At 43.0% G+C, this 24,557-nt stretch overlaps 1 protein-coding gene across 1 annotated transcript in view; it reads right to left on the minus strand.

The window, feature by feature from the left end:
• Positions 1 to 24,557, minus strand: part of hsd17b4 (hydroxysteroid (17-beta) dehydrogenase 4) — a 116,336-nt gene that overhangs the window by 87,721 nt on the left and 4,058 nt on the right. The window contains exons 3-10 of the mRNA XM_080188965.1: positions 22,477 to 22,584; positions 12,603 to 12,662; positions 10,924 to 10,945; positions 9,609 to 9,655; positions 8,703 to 8,787; positions 8,391 to 8,578; positions 6,321 to 6,412; positions 6,037 to 6,061 (exon numbers count right to left, since the gene is read on the minus strand). Coding sequence (XP_080045091.1) covers positions 6,037 to 6,061; positions 6,321 to 6,412; positions 8,391 to 8,578; positions 8,703 to 8,787; positions 9,609 to 9,655; positions 10,924 to 10,945; positions 12,603 to 12,662; positions 22,477 to 22,584 — 627 coding nt within the window. The remainder of the gene's footprint in view (positions 1 to 6,036; positions 6,062 to 6,320; positions 6,413 to 8,390; positions 8,579 to 8,702; positions 8,788 to 9,608; positions 9,656 to 10,923; positions 10,946 to 12,602; positions 12,663 to 22,476; positions 22,585 to 24,557) is intronic.

A 24,557-nucleotide genomic window follows, 5' to 3' on the forward strand; every position in this document is an offset into this window, starting at 1 on the left:
TTCACGACCACATAATGCACCAACCTGTTCTGATGCCAGAGTTGCCACTGCTGTCACCAGAGACTGAGGAAGCATAAGAATAAGGAGTAGGTCATTTGTCCCTTTGAGCCTGTTCCACCATTTAATAAGACCGTGGCCAATATGATAGTAATCTCAAATCTGTGTCTCAATTACCCCGATAATCTATCCCCTATGCTTACTAAGAATCGATCCACCGCTGCCTTTAAAAATATTCAGAAGTATCTGTTTGAACTGCCTTTTCAGGAAGGGAACTCCAAACACACACGGCCCTATTGAGCAATCACCAAGATCCGGGAGCAAAAGTGTAGGACAAGAATGGAAAACTGCTGGCTGTTGATTGGGTAGTGAAACGTGGATAACCCAGGATTGGAAGCGGTGAGCAGTGTGCGTGGAAGTAGGGCCCTGGCTCCGTCCTCAACCAAGGATCGGGGGCTCAGTTCTCTGCAGATTGTCAGGAAGAAGTCCTAGCTCAAGCCTCAGGTGTAGCCTCAGACTGGGAGTTGGCCAGAGCTTTGGGTTGTTAAGTCATGGCCCTAGGCTGGGTGGAGGTCAGGATGATGACAGTGAGAGAGTGAGAGGCGCAGAGCGGGAAAGGAGAGGCAGAGGAAAGCAAGCAAATAACTGAATTGTGTTTCAGAAGTGGTAGTGAGAAAAATAGAAGGGAAAACCCCATAGAAAGAATCAGGCAGAATCAACAACATAAGAAAGGGTCTCAGAAACAGAGGCAAAGTGGAATAGAAAATAAGTGGAAGACCAAGAATTAGAGGCAAACAAATATAGTACCATGAAAAGCGACACAAATTCCAACACTTTTGTCTGCAAGCATTGCCACAAGAAATTAATATGTGCATAGTAGAGTTAGATGTTGTAAAGTGAGGAGGAGGATCATGTGGAGAATAAGCAGCAACCAACCCGACCATTCCCCACTGACCCGATCTGGCCAGCCCACCCTCACTGAGGCTGAACCTTGTAACATACAGAAGGCATCAGCTAGTGCATAAAAAGGTAGCATTGTCCTCTCTTCTCCACTGTGATGGAGTTACTTGGGAGTATATTTCTTTGATAGCCAGGATTGGAAATCTCAGAAGAAACATGAGGTAGTATCAGGTGGATAACAAATTCACAGTGCATTAGGATAGTTTCCTAGAGCAATGTCATGATGCCAATCAGGAACAGATTATCTTGGTTCTGGTAATAGGTAATGATGCAGTTTAATAAATGACCTCAGAGTAAAAGATCTCCTAGAAATTGGCGATCATAACATAATAAAGTGTAATATTTAGTTTGAGAATGAGAATCTTAGGTCAGAAAGAATTGTGTGTAACTTAAATAAAGAAAATTACAGTGAAATGAGGATAGAATTAGCTGAAGTGGACTAGCCAGATAGATTAGCAGGAAAGACAGTAAGCAAACAGTGGCAGACATTTAAGGAGATAATTCAGGACTCTCAGCAAAAATACATTGGAGTAAGGAGGAAAGGATTCTAAGAGAGGGATAAAAGAGTATTACTTGAATGGAGAAAGTAATTGCAGAAAGCTGCAACACAAAAGGGACTAGGATGTACTTATGCACAAAACACAGAAAGCTAGCACACGTGCAGCAGGTGATCAGCGAGAGAAATGGAATGTTGGTCTTTATTTCAAGGAGGTTGGAGTATAAGGGCAGGGAAGTCTTGCTGCAGCTGTATAAGTTTTTTAAAATTTATTTACTAGTCACAAGTTGGCTTATATTAACACTGCAATGAAAGAAGGTGCTGTGAAAATCCCCCAGTCGCCACACTTCTGCACCTGTAGGGTTAATGAACCTTACCAGCACATCTTTCAGAATGTGGGAGGAAACCGGAGCACCCAGAAGAAACCCATGCAGACATGGGGAGAATATGCAAACTCCACACAGACAGTGACCCAAGCCGGCAATCAAACCAAGATCCTTGGCACTGTGCCGCAGCAGTGCTAACCACTGTGCCACCATGCCACCCTAAGGTAATGGTTAGACCACATCTGGAGTACTGTGAGCACTTTCAGTCTCCTTATTTAAGGGAAGATATTTCAATGGAGGCTGTTCAAACAAGGTTCACTAGGACGATTCCTGGTTTAAAGTCACGGAGTCGTACAGCACAGGAAAGGCCCTATATGGGCTACTGAGTCTGCACCAAGAATAACTACTACTAAAATCGCACAAATCCCATTTTCCAGCACTTGTCTCATATCCCTGAATGTTCTGATATTTCAAGTGGTCATCCAACTACATTTTACATTTCTGTCCTCCACTACCTTTTCAAGCAGCACATTCCAGGTTCTCATCACCCTCAGCGAATTTTTGTTCTTTTCAAATCCCCTCTGAATCTTCTGCCCCTCACCTTAAAACTATGTTCCCTCCTGATTGATTCCTCAACCAAGAGGAACAGCTCCTTCATATTCACCCTGTCAAAACCCCTCGTAATCTTGTGCATCTCAATCATGTTCTCCTCAGCTTTCTGTGCTCTAAGGAAAACAATACAAATCTATCCAGTCTCTCATTAAAGCTCAAATGCTCCATCGCAGGTAACATCCTGGTGAATCTCCTCTGTACCACTTTTAGTGCAATCGCTTTCTATAATGTTGGCTTAACCAACATTTTGTACATAATGCAACCTCCTTGCTCTTATACTCTATGCCACAACTGCTAAAAGCAAGTGTTTCATATGATTTAACTACTGATTCACCTGCTCTGCCACCTTCAGGGATCTTTGAATAAGTATCCCAATATCCATCTGTTCCTCTCAGCTTCCTATTGTCCTGCCATTTATTAAATACTCCCTTCTCTTGTTACTTCTTCCAAAGTGCATCACTTCACACTTATCAGGGTTAAATACCATCTGCTGCTGCTCTGTCCATCTGACCAACACATCTATATCTTCCTGTAACCTACAACCACCCTTTTCACTATTAATCACTCTACCAATCTCGGTGTCATCTGCAAACTTGCTTACTATTCCCCCCACAGTATCATCTATAACATTTACATATTGTGCAAAGTCCCTCTTGCATTTTGTATATTCGCCTAGGCTGCAACTGAATTGCTCCCTTTGGACTTGCTAAAAGCTTTCCTCTACTTCCTTATCCAGCCCCGAATCGTCCTAGGCATCCAGGGTTCCCTGAACTTACTGCTCTCACATTTTCCCTGATAGAGAATGTGGTGGACCTGTACTCTGCCTGTTTTCTTTTTGAATGCCTGCCACCCACCCACCCACCCCCTTCCCCCCACCCACCTACCCACCCGCCACCCCCTTCCCCCCACACTCACCCACCCCCCGCCACCCCCTTCCCCCCACACTCACCCACCCCCCGCCACCCCCTTCCCCCCCACCCAACCCCTTCCCCCCACCCGCCCCCCCGCCACCCCCCCCACCCGCCCCCCCTACCCCCGCCACCCCCTTCCCCCCCACCCGCCCCCCGCCACCCCCTTCCCCCCCGCCACCCCCTTCCCCACGCCACCCCCACCCGCCACCCCCTTCCCCCCCACCCCGCCCCCCGCCACCCCCTCCCCCCCCAACCCGCCCCCCCGCCACCCCCTCCCCCCCCCCGCCACCCCCTCCCCCCCCCAACCCGCCCCCCCGCCACCCCCTCCCCCCCCAACCCGCCCCCCCTTCCCCCCCCGCCACCCCATTCCCCCCCCACCTGCCCCCCCACCCCCACCCCCTTCCCCCCCACCTGCCCCCGCCCCCCCTTCCCCCCCACTTCCCCCCCTTCCGCCACCCCCTTCCCCCCCACTTCCCCCCCTTCCGCCACCTCCTTCCCCCCCACTTCCCCCCCTTCCGCCACCCCCTTCCCCCCCTTCCGCCACCCCCTTCCCCCCCACTTCCCCCCTTCCGCCACCCCCTTCCCCCCCACTTCCCCCCCTTCCGCCACCCCCTTCCCCCCCACTTCCCCCCCTTCCGCCACCCCCTTCCCCCCCACTTCCCCCCCTTCCGCCACCCCCTTCCCCCCCACTTCCCCCCTTCCGCCACCCCCTTCCCCCCCACTTCCCCCCCTTCCGCCACCCCCTTCCCCCCCACTTCCCCCCCTTCCGCCACCCCCTTCCCCCCCTTCCGCCACCCCCTTCCCCCCCACTTCCCCCCCTTCCGCCACCCCCTTCCCCCCCACTTCCCCCCCTTCCGCCACCCCCTTCCGCCACCCCCTTCCCCCCCACTTCCCCCCCTTCCGCCACCCCCTTCCCCCCCACTTCCCCCCCTTCCGCCCCACTTCCCCCCCTTCCGCCACCCCCTTCCCCCCCACTTCCCCCCCTTCCGCCACCCCCTTCCCCCCCACTTCCCCCCCTTCTGCCACCCCCTTCCCCCCCCTCCACCCCCTTCCCCCCCATCCCACCCGCCACCCCCTTCCCCCCCTTCACCCCCATCCCCCCCATCCCATCCTCCACCCCCTTCCCCCCCTCCACCCCCATCCCACCCTCCAACCCTCCACCCCCATCCCCCCATCCCACCCTCCACCCCCCTCCACCCCCATCCCACCCTCCACCCCCCTCCACCCCCATCCCACCCGCCACCCCCTTCCCCCCCCCATCCCACCCGCCACCCCCTTCCCCCCCCATCCCACCCGCCACCCCCTTCCCCCCCCCATCCCACCCGCCACCCCCTTCCCCCCCCCATCCCACCCGCCACCCCCTTCCCCTCCACCCACCAGCCACCCCCTCAATGTTGTACAATTTTTCACAAAAGAACAGTTGTTCTCAGCCAACTTTGGCCATATCCTGCCTTATCTTAACACAATCTGCCTTTCGCCCAATCCAAAACACTCTTTCGCAGGCCATCTTTCTCCATGCCCACAAGAAACTTGAATCGTACCACATTGTGGTCACTATCACTAAAGTGCTTCCCCACTGACACATTGAACACTTGTCTGTATGGAGGGACTGTCTTATCAGGAAAGATTAAACACATTGAAACTCTACTCATTGGAATTTAGAAGAATGAGATGTGATCTCATTGAAATGTACAGGATTCTTAAAGGGCATGACAGGGTAAATGCTGAGAGGGTGTTTCCCCTCATAGGAAGTCTAGGACCAGTGGGCATAGGTTCAGAGAAAAGTGACGCCTATTTAAGGCTAGAATGAGGAGGAATTTATTCTCTTGAGAGTTGAGTGCCTTTGGAACTCCTTGCCACAGAGAGCCATGGAGGCAGAATGCTTGTATACATTTAAAGCTGAGATAGATAGATTTTTGGTCAGTAAGGGAATGCAGGGGTACTGGGAAAAGGTAAAAATGTGGATATAAGGAATGTCAGGTCAGCAGTGATTCAATTTAATGGTGGAACAGGCTCGAGAGGCCAAACGATCTACTCCTGTTCCTATTTGTTACAGTCTTATGGGACAACCTACGCACAAAGCAGCAATGCACTCATCATTACTATGGCTCAGAAGATTCAGGTTAACAAAGCAAGGTTAGTTACAGAATTGGAACTTTAAGGAATTAGACAAAAGTTTTAAACTTTAAAAACCCTTTAGCTGTTGCTAACAAATCTATTGTATATCCCTAATTTCCACAGTAGATTTTTAAGGCCATTTTTCATTAAAATTCTTCACATGAAACATTTACACAAAGGACTCCTGTGGAATCCTGCACTGGAAAAATTAACATGCAATAATGTTTCTCGTCATCAAGTCAACTGAACACTTATCAATGATAATAAATCTTTAATTTCGAGCAAAGACCTAATATGTGCATAAATAGTTTAAGAAGAGAATGGTACAACATAATAAAAGCCATCTGTCTAAACTAAAAGCACATCAGAAAGATGACTCTATATTAAAAAAGTATAAACATCTGCTGCTATAAAAAATGCACAGTTTAAACTGAAAGCATGAAATACAACTTGAAAATATAATCCCCCAGACCTTCATTGGTCTTTAGTTTAAAAGCCACCTTTCACTCTCAATTCCGATTAGAAACTAGTTTTGTGCATTGCATAAGTGAATGAACTAACTGCACATAACCTAATTGGTCAGAAAAATAACCTTTTAATACAACTGAGCACTTACATTTGCCAATCCAGCCAGCCCCGACCTGAATGAGAGGAAGAAGCAGAAATACAAAATTCAGCAAACCCCTTTTACATGCCAATGCAAAAAAGAAAACAAAGATAAATCAAAATATGTAAATACAGACAAATCTACTGTACATCCATATTTTCCACATTAGATTGTTAAGGCTATTCATTAAAAATCTTCATACAAAACATTTACACAAAGGACTCATGAAAACTTGCACTGGAAAAATTAACATGCAATAAAGTTTATCGTTATCAAGACTAGTTAAAACTTACCTCAAATAAACTACCATTCTCTTGGCAACTTTCATGACATAACCAAACCACCAAGGGAGCCACAAACTCAGGTTTCAAAGCATCCAATAATCCTATTGCAGAAAAGAGACTACATTTCAAATTGACTTATACACACAACTGAAAAACCTGTTTTGCTAAAGATCAGGATATCAGATCAACAGAACTGTCTTCATTATAAAGAACTTGACATTGTGTAGGGAGGCAATGACAAAGTGGTATTTCAGGGTGCTCAGGTAATTCTCTGGGAAGTTGGATTCAAATCCCATCATGGCAAATGGAGAAATACGAATTTTTTAAAAACTGTAACTAAAGGTCTAATAGTGACCATGAAATCATTGTTGATTGATGGACAAAACTCTTCTGGTTCACTAACATCTTATAGGAAAGGAAATCTGCCAACTTTACTTAGTCTAGTCTGACTTAGCCTACATGTGGCTCCAGACCCACAGCAACATGGCTGACTTTAAATGCCATTTGAAATAGCCCAGCAAGCCACGCAGTTCAAGGGTAACTATGGATGGACAATAAATACCGACCCATATTCAAAATCATGAGGGGTCTGGATAGGGCAATAGAAACTGTTCCAATTGGTGGAAGGATCAAGAACCAGAGAGCACTGATCGAAGGTAAAAAAAAAAAGCAATGGCAACATGATAAGGTTGTATAAGGCATTGGTGAGGCCGAATTTAGAGTATTGTGTACAGTTTTGGTCACCTAGTTACAGGAAGGATGTAAATAGGTTGAAAGAGCGCAGAGAAGGTTCACAAGGATGTTGCTGGGACTTGAGAAGCTGAGTTACAAAGAGAGATTGAATAGGTTAGGACTTTATTCCCTGGCGCATAGAAGAATGAGGGGAGATTTGATAGAGGTGTATAAGATTTTGATGGGTATAATGCAAGCAAGCTTTTTCCACTGAAGCTAGGAGAGAACAAAACCAGAGGACATGGGTTAAGGGTGAAAGGAGAAAAGTTTAAAGGGAATATTAGGGGAGCTTCTTCACGCAGAGAGTGGTGGGAGCATGGAATGAACTGCTGGATACAGTGGTAAATGTGGGGTCACTTTTAACATTTAAGAAAAACTTGGATGGGATCACGGATGAGAGGGGTGTGGAGACATATGGTCCATGTGCAGGTCAGTGGGACTTAGGCGAAAAATAGTTCGGCACAGACAAGAAGGGCCAAAAGGCCTGTTTCTGAGCTGTAATTTTCTATGGTTCTATGAGGAAAAATGCTTTATGCAGTGAGTGGTTAGGATCTGGAATGCACTGCCTGAGTATAGTGGGAGTTTTCAATCAAGGCTTTCAAAATGAAATTGGATTATTTGAAAAGGAAGAAAGCCCAGGGCTATAGAGAGAAGTGGGGGGGTGGGGGGGAAGCACAAGGTGAATCACTCTTTCAGAAAGAAAGTACAGACACAACAGGCCAGAAGGCCTTGTGCTGTACCATTCTATGAAAGCCAATTAGGTTAAAGTGCAAGGTCAACATTTTTTTTAAAAGTATATGGTAATTGGAATATGCCTTTGAGGCTAGAACTAAGATCCAGTCCAAAAGATTGATACATTTCCAGTCTGTTCTTTCCTGCTCTCACTCTCTCTGTCAAATGTGTGTATCTAATCTGAATTTCTGAATTATCTACTTAGTCCTTAGTAAGTACAGTGCAAAAGTTTGCAGAATTTGACTCTTTCACTTGGAGAATGTGCAAGTGTGGCTGATATAGGAAATTAAAATATCAGGTGTTGCTACTCTTCTGAAGCTGGAATTGAGGAACAATGTCGCATAAAGGAAGTTTTATTCTGCATCTAACCTTCATTGTACCTTCCTGAGAATACTAATAGAACGGGAATACTTGATAGAAATATAAAGTACTGGGAGCAGAAACACACACATTTTCTTGGAAATTAGATCTTTAATGTTGAATCCAAAATCACTAACAGATTAGAAATGTCAGACATCATCGCTTTAATAATTGGTCAAAAATGATCATTAAATTCGAAACATTGGCTTATTAAGAAAATGCAATATTATGTCACTGTAACCTCATGTTACCTACCTTGAGGCAGCACAGTCTGGGTCAATCTGGAACCAGCTGTTGGTGCGATAGTGTTACACCGGACGTTATATTTTTGACCCTCAATCGCTAATGTATTCGAAAGCCCCACAAGTCCAAGCTTCGCAGCACCATAGTTTGCTTGTCCAAAATTACCATATATTCCAGAAGACGATGCAGTCATAATAATTCTGTAAAAAGTAATTTTTTTAATTACTTCAAATTGTGAGGTTTTGTAGCGAAGAACGAACCATTTCTATAATTCGTCAAAATATAAAAGCAGCCAACAATTAGAGAAAGTACCATTTTTTTTACCTGCCATACTTTTGATTCCTCATATGGTTCCAAGCAGCCCTTGTGACTTTGAATGAGCCCCTCAAATGAACTCTGTGAATTAAATCTTAAGAAAAATATATACTTATAAATGATACACACAGAACTACCTTACTGGACCTCAATCAAATTGCATAAAGTTCCGATTAAAGTCTTCTTTGATTTGAAATCTGATTCTCTACATCAGGAGTGTAAGACTGAAATTGTTGGCCTGTACAGCCCAATAGGGAGCCAGTCAAGGGATGAGAGTATAGTGGTATTTAGCACAGTTAAATAAATCTATAAAATTCTTTTACATTGAATTGTGGGTCATGTTGAAGGGAACATAGTTCAAATTAGTAAGAGCTAATTTTGTGATTAAAATAACACAAAGTTCTTCATGCAGAGTGATTACCCTCAGAACGGACTTTAAGTTAGAGTAGTGGTTGGAAAAATTCAAACTACATAAGAAATAGTAAGGTGAAGGAATGAGAGGAGGAGGCTGCAGGACCTTTCTGGATAGATGAATTAACAGGTGTTGAATGCCCTCTATTTCAGTCTTTATGTCTATACTTTGGGCAAAATTAAAAACTGACTCTAAAGTTTGAGCCAATACACAAGAGTCATTATTCCAAACAGCTAACTCAGCCTTACGTTATCATGACAATAAATTTGTCACATGTGCATACTGTCTTAGAAAGTATAACCTACTTAATATCTAACAAGAAGTGTATTTGAAGATCCCAATATAACCCCAAATGATGCATATAAAAATTGTATGACTATATAACAAACTCAGTTCTCAACTGGACTAATTGAATAGTCACTATGCTGATGCAGAGCATACACAGTTACATATTTAACTCAAAATGCTCAGAAAACTCAAAACTCAGCTGTGCAGATGCTCACCCCAATCCAAGTCACTTGTTCTTGCAAAGGAGCGATCTCTTAAAATCCTGAAAAGATTAAGATAATTACACTAAAATGATAGGTATTCAAACAGGAATGGAGGCCGTATAAAACTGTGATGCAGCCACCAACTATGAAAATGATTTAACTTAATAAAGTTTACTAAACTACTACAGATGAAGAAAACCAACCCTATAAGGGAGCTGTTTACAGCCAGGTCCTACGCCCTTCCAATCACATAACACACCACCCCCCAATATTCTAAACATTTAAGCACCTCCAATAATGGCCAAGATACACTTGCATTTAACACAAGAGGCAATCTTGGTAGAAGAATTGAAGTTTGTACTCATAACGGTCACATGAAGATCATTAAGTAACAGACTGCCACATACATTGTCTGTTAGCATTTATTAAGGCCACTTTTGGTGGTTAGTTCTTGACCTAATATTCCCTCTCTTAACAAGCAAAGCAAACTAATCATTATCATAGAGAATTACAAGCTCTACTTCAAAGAAAAATCACCTTCTGTTGTTGACTCAATGTTGGAGATAGGAAGAGGGCTTTTGAAGCACATTGGACGGGATTTTATGGCCTCGCTCCGGAAATACTGGAAATTCCTGCCCAAGGTCAAAGGAGATTTCCACTGTCAGATCATGGCCGTGCCGATTCCAGGGCCAAGTGGTACAGTTTTGCCATTGCAAAACGTCTGGGATAAATGGCAGTACTTCACCAACATCCTAGCAAGATTTATTCAGAAATTCTGAGGACTTCACTGAAACAGAGTAAACATTGTACTACTCTGTGAGAGTCACCAGCAGAAAGAGAGTGCATGGCCTTCGACAATTCCCTAGGGATCCCCAAGGAGAATATAAGTTCAGGCAGATTGATTGCATGCAAGAGAGGACAGGAATTGCGCGCAGGATACTCTTCCTCCATTCGAGCTTCCTGTACCATGTCTGAGAATTTGCTTGCTCTTTCAGCCATGGTGAAACATACCGCTGTGAGTCAGACAGTCCACTCCTCGCTTTCAGTCGAAGTGGATGTGTGTAGCCCATGGACTGCTCCATGATAATTCTGTCCAACAGCAATTCAAAGCCAAACCTGTACCTGTCTACTAAAACACCTCCAATTACTTAAAAATTATGGTCGTCAGCAATTAGGGCCAAAAAAAATGCACTAAAACCGGACTTTCAAACAGCTATATCTGATAAGCGTAATGCCTATTTTTGCCCTTTCAACAAAATAAGCTCTCTGGAAGAATGAAAGTATATTAAATATCTTTAAAAATAGATTAAACGAGTATTGTACTCACCCAGCATTGTTAATAACAACATCTGAAAGGAAGAAAACAGAGTCTGGTTTGAAATGGCTAACCATAATGACACAAGAACCAATTTGCAAAAATAACTAATAATCACTGAATTTTGTATCAATACTTTGGAATTATTTCTATTAAATATATACGATCTAAAGTACTCGTTTTAATAGTGGGGACCTAGCCCTAAATCTTTGTCTATTAAAAAAAAGTGAGACACTGGGAAATGCTGGTCTTCTCAAGGAACTGGATATCCCTGTACACAAATCACAAAAGGCACACAGGCAGGTATGACGAGCAATTAGGAAAGCAAATATCATGGTAGCCTTTATTACAAAGAGAAGAGCGTAGAATAGCAAAGAAGTCTCACTACAATCACACAGGGCCTTAGTGAGACCATACTTCAAGAACTGTATACCGTTTCAGCCTCCTTGCCCAAGTAAGGATATACTCGCCGTAAGGAATCTGCAATGAATATTCATTAGACTGATTGCTGGAATGATCTTATAGAGTAACGAAGTAGATTTGAGGGGTCTTTTAGATTTCTTCCTATTTCTTCCATAAGTTCCCAAGAGATCATCTTTTTGATTCCTAAATGGCCCCACCCTCCTTTAACTATCCCTTTCACTTTTTATATTTATAAAAGACTAAGATTCCCACTTCTGAGGCCCACTTATCTAATATCATATGATATCTTTATCTCAATTTTTTTTCATAATCAGCTCAGCTCTCCATAGAATTATGAACTTGACATTTACCAAAGTTTCATTTTAATTTCTTAATCTTTAACCATCCAATGAGCTCTAGCTTTACTTGCCCTTCATGTCCCTCTCTGGGAATGTGCTCAGTCAGTGCCCAAACTTATTGTTCATTTATTATTTTATTTGCCAAACTTTGTTTACAATACTCCTTGGCCAGATGCCTTTTCAACTTGCTAAAATGATGCCTCTTCCAACTGAATATTTATACATTTACTTTTTCCTGGTCCTTTCTCAAAGCAACTTTTAAGCCTTATGATATTACAATCACTATTTTCTATACATTCTCCTATTGAAACATACTCCATTTGCCCCACTTCATCCCCGAGAACTAGATCCAACATTGCTTCCTTAAACGTTGGACTGGAAATATACTGAATAAAAACATTCTTTTACACATTTCAGAAACAACTCCCCTTCTTTGTACATTTTGACAGCTACTTTGCTGGTCTGAGTTAGGATAACTTAAGTCCCAACTATCTGTACTCAAAAATTCCTGCATCTTTCCTGAATATAATGTTCCTGAAACATTAAGTGCCCATTCCTACCCTTATTTCAAGCAAATTTATCGTTAATCCCACATGACTACATGTAGCAATTTACTAATCACATACAATACACTTTATTTTGGCACTTGGACTCTAATGCTCCCTCTTAGTCCGCCCGATATTTCCTTCTGATCCTTCCTATTTCTGAACTCCTTTCTGAGAATGCTATTTGTTTCCCCCATTCAATTTTATCTCCTGCATAATGCTTCATCCGAGTGCAGCTTCCCCAGCCAAGTTAGTTTAAACCTTCCTCACAACACTAGTTAACCTCTGACCAAGGAAATTAGTGCCAGACTTATCGGGACATGGCCCACCATCTTGAACAGGTCCTTTATTATATTATGTATCCGTCAAATGGATCACCACTTACCTATCCTTCCAAAGACATCCAAAGCAGTCTGAACAATCTTTTCACCTTCTTCAACAGAATCTGCAAATCACAATAAAATCACACATTTTTAAATAGAGAGCTGCTCAATATGCAATTTTCATAAACTCAGAATTCCTAATGCGCCCATAGCTCTGGAACAAACTAGACCTCTCAAATTATTTCATTATTCATCAAATCTTAATTAAAAGCATAATCAAAGTCATTCTAAAGCAACACTAAATAAATTTCAGTTCATTGAGATTAACTTTTCACCAGTCAGCTGCTTAAACTAAATAAAGTTCTCATTTCTAAATTCCCCTTTTCAATATATTGTTGTAGTTAATAAATCAATTTCTGGCATTATGTAGAATTTGAACTTTTCTAACTAAGTGACATGTTTGATCAAGCCAGTAGAAATGTGCTTTTTTAGTGATGAACTCCTCTACAATAAACTGCAAAAATGATTTTAACTAATTTCAGGGACTTTGCATTGATCCCATTCAGTGCATTTTCTGAATCATTACAAACAAGAAACTTTAGGAACTGAAATCTCTCAACACAATATTTATGTTGAATTATTAATACTCAGGAACTCAGAAGGGAGCAGCAGTTGCAGTCCTGCACTGACATCTGGTGGTGAGTGAAGCACAGTGAAAACTGCAGGACAATTTTATCCAGAAGGGAGAGTTCCTTGGCCATTTTTTTTCCTTGTTAAGAGTCTCAACTTGACTGATTTCTGAGCAGAGGTCAGGAACTACACCTCCGAATATGCCCTGGAAGGTTCCATGCACATGTGAGTCAGGAGCAGAATGTGCATACACAGTTCAGCACTGAGATTTCTTCAGGTCAGAGACCAGTGCCGAGTGTACCTGCTTGGAGAAAAATAATGGCACAAAAACCTGATCACGAGCCCCAGAGTTTTAGGCACTATAATGAGAAAAATCACTGGACAGAGAACAGAAAGGACATGGACAGATCACAGAGAGAGCCATCAGAAAGAGAATCACTGAGGAGAGAAACCACTGAAAGGGAAGCAAAGAAAGGTTCTGAGCAGTACGAATGCTGCAATTGACAAGCTCCAATTAATGAGAGCTCATGAAAAGCATTGGAGCGCCAAATAGACATGCTGCAGGGTGTTCTGCTCCACACAACTGAAAAGTTGAAGCTGTGCTTGAGTTTTGGTGCTGGAGTGCAAGTTCGAGAATGCAGGAACATAGTCCCAGAAGACGAGATTGAAACCCTGGAAGTGAACAGTCATCAAGGGAATCCAAAGTGCAGCAACTTTCATAAGAACATAAGAAATAGGAGCAGGAGTAGGCCATCTAGCCCTTAGAGCCTGCCCCGCCATTCAGTAAGATCATGACTGATCTGAAGTGGATCAGTTCCACTTTCCCACTTTCTCCCCATAACCCTTAATTCCCCTGTCTACCAGAAACCTATCTACCCGTGACTTAAATATATTCAGCGAGGTAGCCTCCACCACTTCAATGGGCAGAGAATTCCAGAGATTCATCACCCTTTGAGTGAAGAAGTTCCTCCTCAACTCCGATTTAAACTGCGCCCCCCCCCCCCCGCCCCGCGTTATTTTGAGGCTGTGCCCTCTAGTCCTGCTATCCTTTCTAAGTGGGAAGAATCTCTCTGCCTCTACCCTATCTATCCCCTTCATTACCTTATACGTTTCTAGAAGATCCCCCCTCAGCCTTCTAAACTCCAATGAGTGCAGACCCAGTCTATTCAATCTCTCTTCATAGGCTAACCCCCTCAACTCCAGTATCAGCCTAGTGAACCTTCTCTGCACTCCCTCCAATATATCCTTCCACAAGTGCGGCGACCAAAACTACACACAGTACTCCAGCTGCGGCCTCACCAGTACCCTGTACAGTTGCAGCAAGATCTCCATGCTTTTATATTCTATCCCCCTCGCTATAAAGGCCAACATCCCATTCGCCTTCTTGATCACCTGCTGCACCTTCAGACTGGGTTTTTGCGATTCGTGCACAAAGACCCCCAGGACTCTCTGCACCGTAGCATGCTGCAGCTTTTCGCCTTTTAAATAATAATCCCTCCTATTATTTCTTCCAAAGTGGATAAGAGGATTCAGAGGTTAGAGCTTCGAAAGGGAAGAGTGAAGAATTATAATCCCTCACAAGGGAGGGCAGAGTGTTAAGGAGATTCTGTATCTCACAATGAACACTGACACCTGGGTGGATTGCAGAAAATCAGTTTTTTTTTGCTGGCATTTGCTATTCAATGTGTAATGTGGGTGTTAGACTATAGTTTGCTTGTTAATTCACATGTACCTCATGGGAATCCTGAATGTTAGAAGACAAGATAGATATTGTGAATTGTTTTATTTTTCTGAACTGATATTCAAGTTTATTTTGTTTGTTCAACATTAGTGGAATCCTTGTGGCTTTATTCTCTTAGTGAGTACCTGGGATCTCAAACATTACTACTTCAAACAAAAACTGGTACCCAAGCAGATCATACCAAAATCCTGAGAGCCAGGCCAAGGAACATAACATAAACTGGGGACTCTTGGGGGATTTTGAATCCACAGATACAAGTATTTTTTTTAATTCATTTGTGGGACACGGGCGTCACTGGCTGGCCAGCATTTATTGCCCATCCCTAGTTGCCAAGAGCAGTTAAGAGTCAACCACATTGCTGTGGCTCTGGAGTCACATGTAGGTCAGATCAGGTAAGGATGCCAGATTTCCTCCCCTAAAGAACATTAGACAATCAGGTGACTTTTCTGACAAACGACAATGGTTTCATGGTAATCAGTAGATTCTTAATTCCAGGTGTTTTTTAATTGAACTGAAATTCCACCATCTGCTGTGGTGGAACTCAAACCCAGATCCCCAGAACATTAGCTGAGCTTCTGGATTAATAGTCGAGCGATAATACCAATAGGCCATCACCTCCCCTAAATCCTGAGATCAAGGCTCATAAGAATTCCACGGTGAATTTTACTGAACTAACTGAAAAGCAGAAAATCTTTGCCAATTGCTGCAACTTTTCTGGAGAGGAATGATTTATCCTCGAGTGATTTACGACAATTAATTAAGGTTAGGTTAATCGCATTAGCAGAAAAGATGATGTTAAAGTTAAAAGCAGGGGCAAGAAAGCAGACATAGTTGAGATAATAGCACAGTATTTGGATCCAGAGGAAGAAAAGCCTAATGCAGGTTTAACGCAGCTTGAGTTAGCTAGAACTCCAATGCAGACGAAGGAGCTTAAAATAAAGAAATGAAAAGGCTTGAACTTGAAAAATAAATAAAAAAGCTCAAATTGGAGAAAGAGCAAAAGAAATTGAAATGTGAAAGCTTGAGCTTAAACTCGAATGAGAGAGAGAGAAATTAGACGGCATAAACTAGTACAGAAAACCTTAGGTCACGTGAAAAAAATGAGTCAAGTATTTGGATAATTTGTCAAGTCCTACTCCAACCTTTGATATAATACAGGATCTTCGCCCAGTGTCTAAATTCATTGAGAAGAGAATAAGAGATATTATTTTCTCGTTCAAATAGGTGGCTACAGAGCTAACGTGGCCAAAGGACATGTGGACTCATTTTGCAGAGTGCACTGGTCAGGAAGGCTATATATTCCAGCCCTTCTGCTAAACAATCATCAAGTTATAAATAGTTAAAATGTGGTGCTTAACGCGTACAAGCTATTCCAGAAGCATATCAGTATGAAATTTCAGACTTCAAAGATGGAATTAATTATTTGTAGAATTTGCCAGGGAGAAAGGAATGTTGTGGGATTATTCATTGCAGGCATTGAAAATGGAATAGAATTTTGAGAATGAGAGATAGCTAATGATACTGGAAAAACTTCAGCATTACATCCCAATGGTTATTAGGTCTCCTGGAAGACCATGGAAAGCAGCAGTTGTGGCAGATGGATATGATATGGCACAGAGGCAGCTACAGGATCTCCATTTGAAAACCCACAGTGAAGTTGGAAGAGTAGAAAAGAGTCTGGCTTTCGGGAGAAGGCAGGACCTGCTCTAGTCAATAAAAATAATAGGAAAGAGAATCAACGCAATATAAAGAAACCCAAATGCATTCATTGCTTTTACAAACCCAGTCTTCTGGTAAACTTTGGAAGTTGAATGGTAAACCAATGGCAGTAATAGGGGTGCTTAAAATGGCTTAGAAAAGATTGTACCAGAAAAGGATATTGGGTGTTAAAATATTGGCACTGATGCAAGTGACAAGAACTTCCACAGGGAAAGCTGCTTTAGAAACTGAAGACTGTGAGAGACCCATTGCATCTAATACTTTTACCTTGGGAATAGATAGTGATGCAAAGTATAGCCAAGGGGATTCTTCCTTGAATACTGTTAAAATGAGTCAGGTTCCTTGAAGATTATAGAGATTATGCGCATAAAGGAGAATTATTCTCAATGTATTCATAGAATAGAAATCCTACAGTACAGAAAGAGGCCATTCAGCCCATCAAGTCTGCACAGACCACAATCCCACCCAGGCATGACCCCCATATCCTTAGATATATTTTACCCACTAATCCCTCTAATCTATGCATCTCAGGACATTAAGGGGCAATTTTAGCATAGCCAATCAACCTAACCCACACATCTTTGGACTGTGGGAGGAAACCGGAGCACCTGGAGGAAACCCACGCAGATACGAGGAAAATGTGCAAACTCCACACAAGCCAGAAATCAAACCCAGGTCCCTGGAACTGTGAAGCAACAGTGCTAACCACTGTGCCGCCCTAGATCCCTGAAGTATTTTCTAATGAAACAAGTAAATAAATTAATATTCCAAGGGACACTGGAATAATTCAGTCACTGAAGATGACTGATAATACAATCTGTGTTCTGGGTGGTCTGACGAAAGAAAAATAGGGGTTTTTTGGGCTTTATGAATTTGCTCCCTTTAAGAAGTTAAGTTACAGAGTGATCCAGTAATCTGAGTTGTTGCAATGGGATTTTTTTTCTAATTTATCTCTGAAGGGATAGATTTCATACAGAATAATGATATGCCCAGCAATAAGAATAGCAATCAATCATTCCTCTATTAAGCTTAAAGCCACAACAAACAAGGAATGCATTAATTTTTGAGACAACAGAATTTAAAGTGGCACAGGAAAACATACCATAGCAACAAAAGGCTTCTTTTTCCACACCCTAAAATAACTGACACACACTTTTACACACAAACAATCACAACCCTGGACACACATTCCGTGCATGGGCTGGTAAGGTCACAGTTCATGTGTTTTCATCACCCATGCACAAAGCTTTAACTTGGCAGTTATTAGCATTTTTACTGCACTTCAGATCTCAATCTCAGATTTAGATTGCACAATTGACCTAGCATCATTTTCTCTCTGTAGACAGTGTTCCAAACTTCTACTACTTTTGTGTACAGAAGTATTTGCTCATCTCACTCATGAAAGATCTGGTTCCAATTTTTAGATCATGCCCCCTGATCCTGGACTTCCCGAAATTGATAATTTACCTTAAAACATTTCCTTCATTACAGACAGACTACATTTCCAAAGTTTTCAATTCACTAAAGCACTGACATGAACTTAGGTCATAAAAGCATCATAAAAATGCAAATCATTCATTACGGTTTGAGAACCTAATATATGGAAAAGTTGAAGCTACTCATTAAATGTTTTTATGACAAAGATAAATAACATTTTAAATAGTAAAGGAATTAAGAATTATGATGAGCAGGCAGGTAAGTGGAGCTGAGTCTACAAAAAGATCAGCCATGATCTTGTTGAATGGCAGAGCAGACGCGAGGGACCAAATGGCCTACTCCTGCTCCTAGTTCTTATGTTTTTATGCAAAATGGATGGCTGCATGCTGTCACTACACCTTAAGTAATTCACAATATGAAATGTTTTGAGGTGTGATTACACATAAATGCAAATCTTTTTACTGTTCAATATTAAATTATCCAAATAACAGTGTTCATTACAATAGCATCTGCTACATTTTTTCTCTATGCAGTAGCTCCTGAACTTATGCAGTCTTAAAGCTGGACAGTCCATACAATCACTTGCATGGAATTCACTACCTCAGTTACTTCACAATTTCCTGGCTCCCTGTTAACTGGATATTCATTTTTAAACTGTTCCTTCACCCTCACAGAGCATGTTCCCCACTAACCCTTTCCTGTGCCCCTTCCCCAACCTGAGCTCCCTTCAAAGGATCCACATTTCCCTACCCACCTTTGCAATGCCCCATTCCCCACCATACCCACTCCTTCCCAGGGCCCCTGTCTCCCCCATCCCCATCCCAAACCCATCCTTTGTGGGTCCCGTGTTTCAAACCTTCACCCAATTCTACAGGAATCCTGTCCCCCCCGACTTTTTTCACAGGGCCCATCTCCTTTCCCCGACTTTCACCGGGTCCCTGTCCCCACCCCCCTCCTACAGGCCTCTGTATCTCACCCTGGCCACCTTCACCCCAACCACCTACACACGGCTTGTCCCCATATCATCCTCCTCCCCCCAAACGAGGCACCTATGTCCCCACACCCCACTTCACAAAGCCTGTCCCTACTTTCTCTCTTCCTTTGCAGAACCCCATCCCCACCATCATCCCCTGTTCGCCGGCCTGTGCCCCCGCTCACTAACCCCCCCCACTTTTTGCAGGGCCTTTATGCCCATTATCTTCCTCACAACTTTACAGAGCCCCATCCCCAACATCTCTCCCTGCCCCCCACTTCACCCCTAGCCCCGTCCTCTCCCCACCATCACAGGGCTCCTGCTCTCTCCCCTCCAATTTTTCAATTAGCTCTCTCCTCATCCACAGTCCCCTCCCTTGCCACACCTTGGAACCTCAAATTCTCTTCATCTCGCAGATCTCCCCCACCTTTGCAGTTTCTCTCTCCCATAACCCATAGTGTCTCTCACAGCCACCTACCTCTACACTGCTCAGGCTGAGGTAAACACATAAGAAATAGAAGGAGTAGGCCATCTAGCCCTTTGAGCCTGCCCCGCCATTCAATAAGATCATGGCTGATCTGAAGTGGCTCAGTTCCACTTTCCTGCGTTCTCCCCATAACCCTTAATCCCCTTGCCTACCAAAAACCTATCTACCTGCGTCTTAAATATATTTAGCGAGGTAGCCTCCACCACTTCAACGGGCAGAGAATTCCAGAGATTCACCACCCTTTGAGTGAAGAAGTTCCTCCTCAACTCTGTTCTAAACTGCCCCCCCCCTTATCTTGAGGCTGTGCCCTCTAGTCCTGCTGTCCTTTCTGAGCAGGAAGAACCTCTCCACCTCTACCCTATCCATCCCTTTCATCATCTTATACGTCTCAATGAGATCCCCCCTCATTCTTCTAAACTCTAACGAGTACAAGCCCAGTCTATTCAGCCTCTCCTCATAGCTCAACCCCCTCAACTCCGGTATCAGCCTAGTGAACCTCCTCTGCACTCCCTCCAAGGCCAAAATATCCTTGCGCAAGTGCGGCGACCAAAACTGCACACAGTACTCCAGCTGCAGCCTCACCAGTGCCCTGTACAGTTGCAGCAAGACCTCCCTACTTTTATATTCAATCCCCCTCGCTATGAAGGCCAGCATCCCATTTGCCTTCCTGACCACCTGCTGCACCTGTCGGCTGCATTTTTGCGACTCATGCACAAGGACCCCCAGGTCCCTCTGCACCGTAGCATGCTGCAGCTTTTCGCCCTTTAAGTAGTAGTCCTTCCTACTATTATTCCTACCAAAGTGGATAACCTCACACTTGTCAACATTGTATTCCACCTGCCAGGTCCTCGCCCACTCGCTCATGTACCGCCATTTATCTTCTCACAGCTCGCTGCTTCTCCAATCACAAGCAGTTTCTATCTAGCACTTGCTACTGATTAGCTCATCAGCAGCCAGCATGGGAAAGAACCAGTCTGTGACTGGAGGAGCAGCTCCTCACGGATTCAGTCAGTTCCATGTATGGGGGTGACTATTCTCTCATTACTTGCCTTTGTGATTGAATTTTCCCAGGCTTTGTGGAGGTTTGCAAGGGCAAATTCATCCGCTGCCCCTATTTTGAACCCTGGTTAGAGCCACATCATTTTCCTTTAATGATACAGCTTATTTGAAGGTGGAGAAGAGGAAATTCTCCTTCCTGACTGTACTATCACCCCCATCCTACCTGGAATTGAAAAAATATCCAAGTCAGATCAGCATCCCTCTTTTATACCATATCATTCTTCACATCGCACTGTTCTAGCCATTCTTCCTCCTGCTTCATTGTGCCAATGGGACCAACTGACACCTATTCCCTCCTCGGAGATTGCATAGCTGTACCTGCCATCCAAACCATAATACAGGAGGACAAAAACAGGGGTCGAGATCTTCAAATAAAATTGCAAACATGCAAGGTAGTATCTGGCAAATTTAATATAAAAACTTGCCACTATTCAATAGAACCTAACAATAAAAACCTGACTCTTCCACGGGTCATCCATTTTACCTACCCACTGATGTTACTGCAGCCTTTAAAGCTCAAGTAATACCATACTGCTGTTTCCCTTCTCCTTTAGTATGCACTGTCATTTAACCAATGGCAAATAGCCCTGACAGAAGCATCAGGTGTCATCCCAGCAACTAGCATTTCCAATGCATTCACACCAATTGGTCATGGACTGCATACGTCCAGGAAAGTGCACCCTTACAATGAGGAAGCTTAATATCAAGCACTGTTTCAGAAATCAATCTCATTACTGAGAGCCCCTAATTGATTAGCGACTTTAAGGCTGAAAATAAGGAACAGCAAAGATGACGAATAAAGCCCTGAAAGAATGCACACTGTAACACAACGTATTGGGCAAAAGTTCTACGGGGCGCCACGATGGCACAGTGGTTAGTACTGCTGCCTCATGGCGCCAGGGACCTGGGTTCAATTCCCAGCTTGGGGACTGTCTGTGTGGAGTTTACACATTCTCCCCATATCTGCGTGGGTTTCCTCTGGGTGCTCCGATTTTCTCCCACAGTCCAAAGAAGTGCAGGTTAGGTGAACTGGCCGTGCAAATCATGTCAGGGGACTAGCTAAGCGTTATGGGGAGAGGGCCTGGGTGGGGACTGTGGCAGGTGCAGACTCGATGGGCCGAATGACCTGCTTCTGCACTGTAGGATTCTATGATCTACGTGAATATTTTCTTTACAAGTACATGGGAAGTTTATAACCTGCCTTTTGGCTACCACCATTCCTCCTATCCAAAAGCAATGTCATAAGGTCCAGTTTTACAACACTTGACAGAGGGACTGTGATGGAAAATTGCTTAGAGTTTTTTTTTCAGGAGCTGAATTTTTATTAAAAAGGTAAAAGCTATCCTTCATCCCCTGATGCAAATAGATCCAACTGAACTACATCTGACTACTTCACTTTTAGCATTCAAGATTACTCAAATTTGGTTATTAACTGCTAAAATTATGATTTATTCTTCACTGGTAGCAAGTTGCAACAAAGAAGTTTTTTTTTTAAACATGCAAAAAATTATAGAACAAAGATTAATTACTATAAAATTGCAATGGTGACAGTGCAGCCCTCAATAATCTATTGTTAAAAAGAGCAGGAGATTATCTTTCAGTCAAGGTTCCAAGTCTAGTCTCATTAACGCTGTGACTCTTGCAGAGCATATAAGAGTTCTAGCATTTGTTGTATGGTGATTAAAAAAAAGACTTTGCTGAGCTTAAAAAACTCAATTAAACTAGAAAGCTATTATTGAGATCTTTTAGAAACCAGACGATCATCAGAGTTTTAAAAGGAAACTAGAAAGGAAAAATAGCCAAGCCTAAAAACAGAACAGATGATATGATGCTTTTCTAAACTGAAATGAGTAGAAGAAACAGAGTTGATTATAAAGTTAAGTACATTACCATAGTTAGGAACAGCTTTGCCTCCTTTTGCCCTTATCTCTTCCACCACTCGATCTGCAGCAGATGAGCTTTTGCCTTCTCCTTTGATGCTACTTCCAAGGTCGTTCACTGTGACGAAAAATTAGAGATGCAACGTTGAGCAATATTTCCTGAACATGTGAAATTCTGGGTTAGGACACAGGAACAGAGGTAGCCAATACAGCCATTTCAACCCTACTCCGCAGTTCAATGTAGTCATGGCTGATTGCTAACTCAACTCCATTCATCCATTTTTGATCCATATCCCATGATACTTTCCTTCAAAAAAATGCAATTCTTCACTGGTAAGTTCAACTTACCTAGCACTTTGGAAGATTGAATTCCAGATTTCTACGATTTTTTGCATGAAGAAATGCTTTCTGCTCCACCTTAATTAGCCATTTAAAATTATTTAAAAACTTGGGAAACAGGAGCAAAACAGGTGCAGGAATCAGCAATATAGCCCCTTGAATCTGGGGTGCCATTCAATACAATCTTGGATGATCTGATCTTGGAGTCAACTCTTCTTTTCTGCCTGCTTCTAAAGCACTTTGATTTCCCTATAATTCAAAAATTTGACTATCTAGCCTTGAATATAATCAATAACTCAGCTCTTACAGCACAGCCCTCAGAAAAGAAATTCCTTCCCATCTCCATTTTAAATGGGGGCTATTTCCCCAGTTCTAGATTCCTCCATGAGAGTAAACATTCTTTCAGCGTCTACCCTGTCAATCCCATCAGAATCTTAATTTGTTTCATTAAGATCACCTCTTAGTCTTCTGACCTCTAGTGAGTATAGGCTCAAGCTGACCAACCTATCATAAGACAAGTCATTCATCCCAGGAATTAATCTAGTGAACCTTCTCTGAACTGCCTCCAATGTAAGAATATCCCTTCTTAAATCAGGAGACCAAAATGTTATACAGTACACTAGGTGTGGTCTCACCAACCCCATTCTACAATTGTAGCAAGATGAACCTACTTTTATATTCCACCCCATCTTGAAATAAAGAACAGCATTCTAACTGCTTTCCTAATAATATGCTGTATCTACATGTTAACTGCATGTTTCATTCTCCTTTCACACTGGATTTCCAGTTTAGAAGCAATAGTTTCTCTGGGCAGAATTTAATACACACCCCCAGAGGCAGATTCAGACGCAAGGAGCCATGAGATTGGCAGGACTGTGTGGGATGGAGATCCATCAGATATCCTCACTTATGACCTGATGCAATTCCAGCAATGCCCACACTCCTGGTGGCACTGCCAGCAATGGCCAGTGCCAGTACTGGAGAGCTGCCAGCCTCTGATTTGCAGCAGCCTTAAGAGGCAGGATCTCGGCTCTGCACTCGAAGGGTCTGTGATTTAATGTGCCCAATGGAACAGTGTGCCGCGGTGGCAAAGTTCCCAATGACAATTGGGCACTTTATCCATCAGGGCTTCAGGTAATCAGGTCGGCAGGAATGCCATTAGATTTTGTTGCAGAGATTTCCCCTCACCACCCATGATAAATTCCACCCTCTTGTACCTGTCCTGACAAATTCCTTTATCATTTTAGACTGCTTTATTAAATCATCATTTAATCATCTAAAATTAAGGGAAAGTAGATCATCTTTATGTAATCTACTCTTATAATTTAATCTGTTATCCTTTGACATCATTCAAGTGAATCCGCATTGTGTCCCTCCAAGCTCAATTTACCCTTCCTGAGGATGTGTCCAAACCAAATGCAGTCTGACCCAGGCTCTTTACAGCTAAGCACAAGGTCCTCACAACTAGTCCTGAGATAAAGAATATTATTGCATCCAATTAGAGTCTTTGTTTTGAGTAGCACTTCAAATGGTTAAAAGTTGAAAACTGTTGTGTGTAACCTGTGGTATATCTGTAAACACATCAACTATTGCTGTTCAAGTCCCTTTTGCTAAGACAATCAATGCTGTAAGAATGGTTTCAGCAAGTTTCCACCTATAAAGATGATGGACATAAAGCAAACAAATGCATTTCAGATGGCGGATGGCTGTCATAAATAATACCCTATTACTTGCAATAATGAAGTTACATTA

The sequence above is a fragment of the Carcharhinus amblyrhynchos genome, chromosome 5 (genome assembly GCF_965287045.1).
Source record: "Carcharhinus amblyrhynchos chromosome 5, sCarAmb.v2.hapA, whole genome shotgun sequence".
Taxonomy (NCBI): Eukaryota; Metazoa; Chordata; class Chondrichthyes; order Carcharhiniformes; family Carcharhinidae; genus Carcharhinus; species Carcharhinus amblyrhynchos.